Genomic DNA, 7108 nt, shown 5'->3' with positions numbered 1-7108 from the left:
TGCACGTTTAAGGGATGGTGTCAGGGCCTTGGAGAGGACTTTTCTTTCATTTTATTTATTTTCGGTCCAAAATACTGCACAAAAAACAAGGCTGTCCACACACTGGTGAACTTTTTGTCTGGTTCCGCCAAGTTGGCCATCTGGCTGACACGGAAGAATCGGGCACAGTGCCGGTAGTGAGGATCCGGTGAAAGTTCTGTCGGGACAGTTAAAAAGCCCGACTCAGGGTGGAACACTATACACACTATTACCAGACGGTGGACAATTTACAGGCTTTCAGGGACAGATGGACTACTGGGAGCATTGCATGCTCAGTGGGTGCTGGTGGAGAGCTTCTGAACATATCGATCATTGAGATTGATTGTTTATTTATTCTTTGGTGCTTTAATTTGTTTATTTGATTTGATTGATTTATTGGAAGTTTTCTGTTTTCACTGCAAATAAAGGGACTTTTAAACCTCAAACCTCTATCTCTCTCTCCTTCCTCCTCTCTCTCTCTTTCTCTCCTCCCCTCTCTCTCCTTCCTCCTCTCTCTCTCTCCCCTTCTCTCTCTTCTCTCTCCTCCCCCTCCTCTCGCTGGTAGTCACCGGCTCTCAGTGCGCTCAGAGGAGAAGGAGGAAGCGGAGAGAGAGGAGCTCAGCGGCAGCTCGTCTACTCATTTGAGGAACAAGATTGCAGAAAATTAAACCACTAAACAAAACTACCGAAAGCTAACTATCAGCTGATCGCGTCACCGCAGGGGTTTTCCTCCACTCGGAACATCGCGCGAGAAGCCACTTTGTGCCACCTGAGAGGCGCCGACAGCTTGCGTTAGTCAGGTAAAGTAAAATAAAAGACAGATAGACAGACAGCTGGAGAATGGCAGACACGGTGGCGGTGGCGGCGGCTGCTGCGTCCAACAGCGACGGGGAGGACGGACCCGGGGAGCCCATGCGGGGCTTCGCGCGCCAGGGTGCCCTCCGCCAGAAGAACGTGCACGAGGTGAAGGACCACAAATTCATCGCGCGCTTCTTCAAGCAGCCCACCTTCTGCAGCCACTGCACAGACTTCATCTGGTGAGGAGCGGACACACGCATGGATGGATGGATGAGGGGGTTCACAGGAGAGCAGTTTGAAAGATGAATGTTGCAATCAAGCCTTTTGATTTTTATTGGTACACAAAGAGAATAATAATAAATTATTTAAGTTTGGACATCAGTAAAACGTCAGGACAAACTGAGTTTAGTTCAAATGAGAAAAGTGGAGAGAGAGATATATTGATATGAAAAAGACAAAATGGCTGTATAGTGTTTGATAGTGTTACATCATTAAGTTCCAGCAGGACTAAAGAAAGTGGGAGGGCTGCACCGGTTGCACAGATTCCTCAAAATAAATATTGATTTTAGCCTGATTCGTTGATGCTATTGATGCTATATATGTGTGTGTTTGGTAGAGACGGAGAGATAATGGGCTGCACCTGTAAGAAAGGGGTAGCTGCAGACCATGTTTGATGTGGTTTGAAGTAGGCAGGAACTGAGAGAGGCTGAGCAGAAATGAAACAAAAACAGTGACCTGCTGTCACTTAAATAGTCTCACACGGGTCAAACACTGACAGGTCAGCCTTCCTCCTCTCTTCATTTTCTCCTCTAATTCACCTGTGCAGACTTGTCACCGTGCAACCCACCTGGGTCTACCGCACGGTGACTTAGCTCACGTTAATAAATGAGTTTCCGGCTTTAGGTTGGCCTAATTTGTCCCGTTTATTATTATCTGTGCTGTGCACTATTCCCAAAATGGGTGTTATTTAATTCCTGTGATGGGCTTTTTAATTTGTGAATGGCTAAATGATTTGACCTAGAAGACTGTGTGTGTGTGTGTGTGTGTTTTCATGGGAATCTAATGGCATGGTGTCACTGGTTGTATACACTAAACAGAGGAACACTGTAATTGCTTGACCTGTTTATCAAACCGTCTCTCTGTCCATCTATCCGGGTCAATAAGCATAATGAAAAGAGCAATGAGTGGTTTCAAACCTTCAGAGACTATCTATTTCTAGCCACAATATGAACATGAGCAGGGCTGAATGTGTGTGACAGTGTATGTGTGAGTGTGTGTGCAGGTATCACAGCATTCCCCAATCCATGCACTAGGTGTGGTTGACCATTGTGCCCTGGGGCAGATGCAGCCCTGCCTTACAGAACAGTATTTGTTGACCTTACATGTACTCTACAGTTAACAATAATCCAATGCCTTGCTGCTTGCATACTTCAGTGTGTGTGTGTGTGTGTGTGCGTGTGTTTACATTTGTGCTCCTTTGGATGGAAATCTGTAGCGCTGCACACAAATGGCAGACAGTATTTGACATTCACTTCTACGCAAATGTCTCAAGACAGAGAGAGAGAGAGTGTCAGAATTCATTTTCCGAGTTCCTTGTTTGTGTGTGTGTGCGTGAGAGTAGTGTGCGTACACACGTCTGTGCCTGTACATTGTTCAACCTGTTTTCTGTGTATGTTCTCTCTACAGGGGTTTTGGCAAGCAGGGATTCCAGTGTCAAGGTAGGTGGATTGCACACACTCACACTCGCACTATTAGGTGGTGCTCCATTGCTTAAAGTCCTGGGTTTTTATATATATTCATTACACATGTTAGAAAATAATTGTTGAAAACACTGTGAACTATATTGTTAAACTGTTAGTCGAGGCCTGAAATCATGGCCTTAATGACACACTGGAGCCATCTTTAGCGTAACCCTACACCAGGGGTCACCAACCTTTTTTAAACTGAGAGCTACTTCAAGGGTACCGAGTAGTACGAAGGGCTACTTATTTGATACAAACTTCCTGAATAACAAAATTGCACAGATCACATTTAATAATAATAATATATGTGAAGAGACTGTTGGATCACATGTCAGTATATTATTCCTCACAATAATTATTAAAAAGGATTTCCACAACAGTGATGGTATAGCTACACATATATATTTAAACATGCAACTTTTATTTCTGTTATTTGAAAGTCAGAGGTATCACATCTCTGATATTTTTGTATCATCGCATGATTAAAGCCGGTTACTTTTGCACATAGCGCCTGCTGGTGAATGATCCAGTGGTAATGTAGAAATTCTGTGAAGTCTGGGTCACCTTTGCATTGCGCAATGAAGCCTGCATGCCGGCCCGTCATGGCGGGAGCCCCGTCTGTAGTCACCGACACCAGCTTTTCTAATGGTACCTTTTTCTCCACGAAGAAACTAGTAAAAAGTCTCGTCTATAGCCGAGCGGGGGATCCAACCCTCCGAGGCGCGCGAGCGTCTTCGGGCGCCCGCGTTCAAACCTCTAGTCTGGGCCTTTTCGCTCGGATTGCCCCGCGGCCTGTTCTGAGGATTTACGGACCTGACGACGGGGTGCGCTCGCGGTGCGCGTCTGGCGCTAACGAGAAGCGCCCGCCATTCGGAACCTGAAAACCTAGTGCGGTGCGGCGGCCTCGTCCTGGCTGTCCGCCGTGCACCTCCGGGTACCCAACTCTGTTATGACAAGAAATATTGTCATTTTAAAATCTACACTAATGGAAGCGTTTTCGATTAAAAAAGAACAGCAACTACAATTTTAGACGGAGCTCCATGGTGACTAGTGCTATTTTGTTGGCTACCTCTGCCCTACACACTAACCTAGCACTATATAAAAACGAGGAAACATAGCATCAGTGCATCAGGTACAACTCTCACTCAACCACAGCCTACGGCTTGCTAGCTAGCAGTGGTGTACAGGTCATCTGGCACAGATCCAGGTGGGCCTTCAAAGAATCCAGAACGTTTTTTTAACCGGCCGTTGGGCCTGACCCGTCTGTCTCCTCATTAACCCTGTCTGTGTGCCGGGCATTGAGGGTTTTGCATGATGCTGCGTGTGTGTTCCACCTGCTAACATCATAGCTTAGTCCGTCACTACGGTGGTTCAATAGTCTGGAGCGTTTCTTTAGGCTCCTCTCCGCCTCACCTTTGTCGTTTCCTTCCACTACCTGCTTCCTTTTCTTTCTCTCCACCTCTCCGCTCCTCTCTCCTTATTTACGTCCTTGCCTTTAGCTTCTCTAGTGACTCATTTATCTTCTGTCCTCTATTCGTCTCTTCCTTTCCAGAGTGCAAGTGACTGCAAGTTCTGAGCTCTTGTATCTGATGCAAAATTCACAAAGAAGTCACAAATTCTTAAAAAGTATAGCACAAAAACATGCAAAAACATTGAAAGCATTGCCGTTTAAAATAGTCTTGAGGTTTGATACAAACAAAGAACAATATCAGGAAGCTCTTCTCCACCAGTCGGAGATAAGTTGGCGTTAAATACTAGGAACTTATTCTCTACCTTTTTTTTAAAGATAAGGAGAGCTATTTCAGATGAATAGAGGCATTAGAGATCAGTGGAACGAGTCTGTGTGGGAAAGGTGCAACAGAGGCAAGTCTGGAAGTGGAGGGAGGACTTTATTCATAGCAGAGCAAACTGTAGGCGTAGTTTTAAGGTATTGATAGTTGGAAGGTGACCAAGGATGTGGAAGGAGGTGAGTCGACATGAAACGCGGCTGTATTATCCAAAAAAAGTAGGAAGAGCACATGTGTTAACATTGATGATGGCTCTGTTCCATTCCCACTGTTGTGGCCTACACATGTCCCAGTAAGCCTGAAACTGAAGCGGCTGAATGGAAATCAGCCATCAGGAATTCTCTGCTTTTTTCTTCTGTGAAAACGGCCACTTTAAGAGACAAGCGAGCAAAAACAAAGCTCTGTCACAAAGCTCGAAATTGGGCTAAAGCTCGAGGCTGAAGTGTGTTCACGTTGGATCAGTTCATCGATAGAGAGGCAGCGTTTTCGCTTCCTGAAACGATAAAGCTTCGCAAGTCTGTGGCTGGATTCATGTCCTCAGAAGAAGACTGATGAAGCTCATAGACTCTGCAGTAATTGAAGCCATTTAACACATCCTGACTGAGGAAGAGACCTTGATCTACTTTGCTTTCCTCTCCTCTCTGTCGTTCATTCACCGTCTCCTTAACTGTACAGCAGAGACAGACCCAGCATCATCTTTGTGGGCGTCGCCACAGGAAATGACATAAATTATCAGAGAAACATATCCCGTCGACAAAAACGCATTTTTTGTGTGTGTGTTTTTTTTTTAATCAATTTGCCTGAAATCCATGTCTTCTTCCACTTGTATTAACAGCCAACTGGATGTGTTCAAGGATTTTCACGTCTCCTAGCAACAGTGAAATATTCAAACCGTCTATATGCTGGAGGACGGCGCTGCTCGGCACAGCAGTGGGTTCGCTCATAATTGGCCCGTGTGTGTACGTAACGGGCCAACGGTGTCCTTTAGAGGAAGCATCCGCCGCACTGCAGGGCCCCTGGAGAGGAAGGGGTGTGGTCGCAGGTGTTTGGGGGGAGGGGGAACCTACTGTGTGTGTGTGTGTGTGTGTGTGTGTGTGTGTGTGTGTGTGTGTGTGACAGAGAGACTTAGCAACACTTTGCACTAACCTTTCATCAAGTGTGTGTGCATTTGTGAGCATGTACTGAGTTCCTCTCTGACTCATTTGTCCGTCTGGAGCAGGGTATCACTTCCCTAGAGCTCGGGGAGAAAGGGAATTCCTCTGCAAGGTCACACACACACACACACACACGCTTGGAGTGACGTGAGATCAGGGTTTAGGTGTGCTTTGCCTCTTGGGTTTACATGGCTGTGTTTGTTTGACAGTCACATAGTTTTCACACAACTAAATGGAGGATGTTTGTGTGTATGCAGTGTGATGTATTCATATCATTTAGATCTGGTTGATGTATTTGTGTTGTATTAATAATGCAAATAGAATGTGAGAGAAGTAGTGTTGATGTCCTGTGTGATGTCACGTCTTTCAGTGAAAGGTCAAACCGTCGATAAGACCGGGCTGGTTGTGTAAACTACAGCTCGTCTGTTTCTTGTGACCTGAGCGGACAAATCGGTGCCATAACGGTCTCACACCATGTTTATTGATTGTTTGTTCGCGCGCCACCTGAATCCAATCACACTGAAATGATCTTCTCTTCTCTCTTTGCTTTTCTGATCACCTGATGATTGTACCATCTAAAGGCTTTGACGCTTTGCTTTCTTAAAGTGTCGTTCATCCAGAAGTGAGAGATGATTTGAGCAACGGTTGATGGATATTGCTCGGTGAAAATGACCGTTGGCCCGTTTCGTTGTAGATGAGCGGGAAAGGATTCATAGATTCAACAAAGTTCAGCTTCATGAGCGTTTTATAACATTGTGACATTAGTTCCTCTTGGTCGTCATTCTGCGTTGTCACGATAGAAAAAAAAGGAAGTTAGAAGTGCCTTTGCTCCATCGAGTATTTTTAGTTGCTTTTTGTAAATAGATTATGAACATTTTTTCGCTTTGTGCCCACTGTTTAGTGGAACGTACTGCATGCTGCACATTGCTGTGTAGCTCAGTCTGTAAGACTCTCATCTGATTTGTTGTCCAGTGTTCGGTGGTACAGGTCGCTGCTGTGGGCCCAGCAGGAGGAGGCTGGGGGGGGCGAACGGCCGCCTTTCACAGGTTTCTCAAAGCAGACACTTTGTGGTAGCATGTCTACCCAGAAAGGATGTGGTGCTGTGGAGAGGCGGCAGTTCATGCATATGACTTCTATTTCCTTCCTGAACGAACATAAACGTTAGATTGTCTGTTTGATCTCCGCACTTTCCATTACACACCAATCGATATCTGCTGTTAACAGAGAACATGGAAAGTACAGTAGCACTCTGCTGTCCATCTGTACGCCCAGTATCTGTCCAAGCTATTGCAAGCTGACCACAGACTCTAAACAACCACGTTTGAAGAACTAGGAGGAGACTCTTAGATGAGAAATATGTAGAATTATCTTTTATTGATGCAAATGATATTCTCACTCTTTTCACTGTACACCTTTATTTTCATCTCTGCTTTTTCATTGTAAAACTGATTGAATGCTTCACATGGAGAATCGAGTCGAACCCAGATGTTTGACTGGTGTTTTGCACAGTCTTACTGCAAATGCCAGCGCTGATGCTGGCTACAGTTTGCATATTGTGTAAGTGTACACAGAGCTGCTAGTCGGAGCAGCTCACTGCCTCAGTGTTGTT

At 45.4% G+C, this 7108-nt stretch overlaps 1 protein-coding gene across 2 annotated transcripts in view; it reads left to right on the top strand.

Annotated features, from left to right (window-relative positions):
- The first annotated feature begins 592 nt into the window (after positions 1-592).
- LOC116391613 (protein kinase C beta type) overlaps positions 593-7108 on the top strand; it is a 79089-nt gene continuing 72573 nt past the window's right edge. The window contains exons 1-2 of one of the 2 annotated variants that reach the window (XM_031862377.1): positions 593-1055; positions 2503-2534. In XM_031862377.1, coding sequence (XP_031718237.1) covers positions 859-1055; positions 2503-2534 — 229 coding nt within the window. In that variant the 5' untranslated portion in view covers positions 593-858. The remainder of the gene's footprint in view (positions 1056-2502; positions 2535-7108) is intronic. The other variant, XM_031862376.1, reaches the window with a different exon arrangement.

The sequence above is a fragment of the Anarrhichthys ocellatus genome, unplaced genomic scaffold (assembly GCF_004355925.1).
Source record: "Anarrhichthys ocellatus isolate YVR2014 unplaced genomic scaffold, GSC_Weel_1.0 scaffold26, whole genome shotgun sequence".
NCBI classification, from domain to species: Eukaryota; Metazoa; Chordata; class Actinopteri; order Perciformes; family Anarhichadidae; genus Anarrhichthys; species Anarrhichthys ocellatus.
Note: the sequence above shows the minus strand (reverse complement) of the source record. Positions and strands in the feature narration are given on the sequence as shown.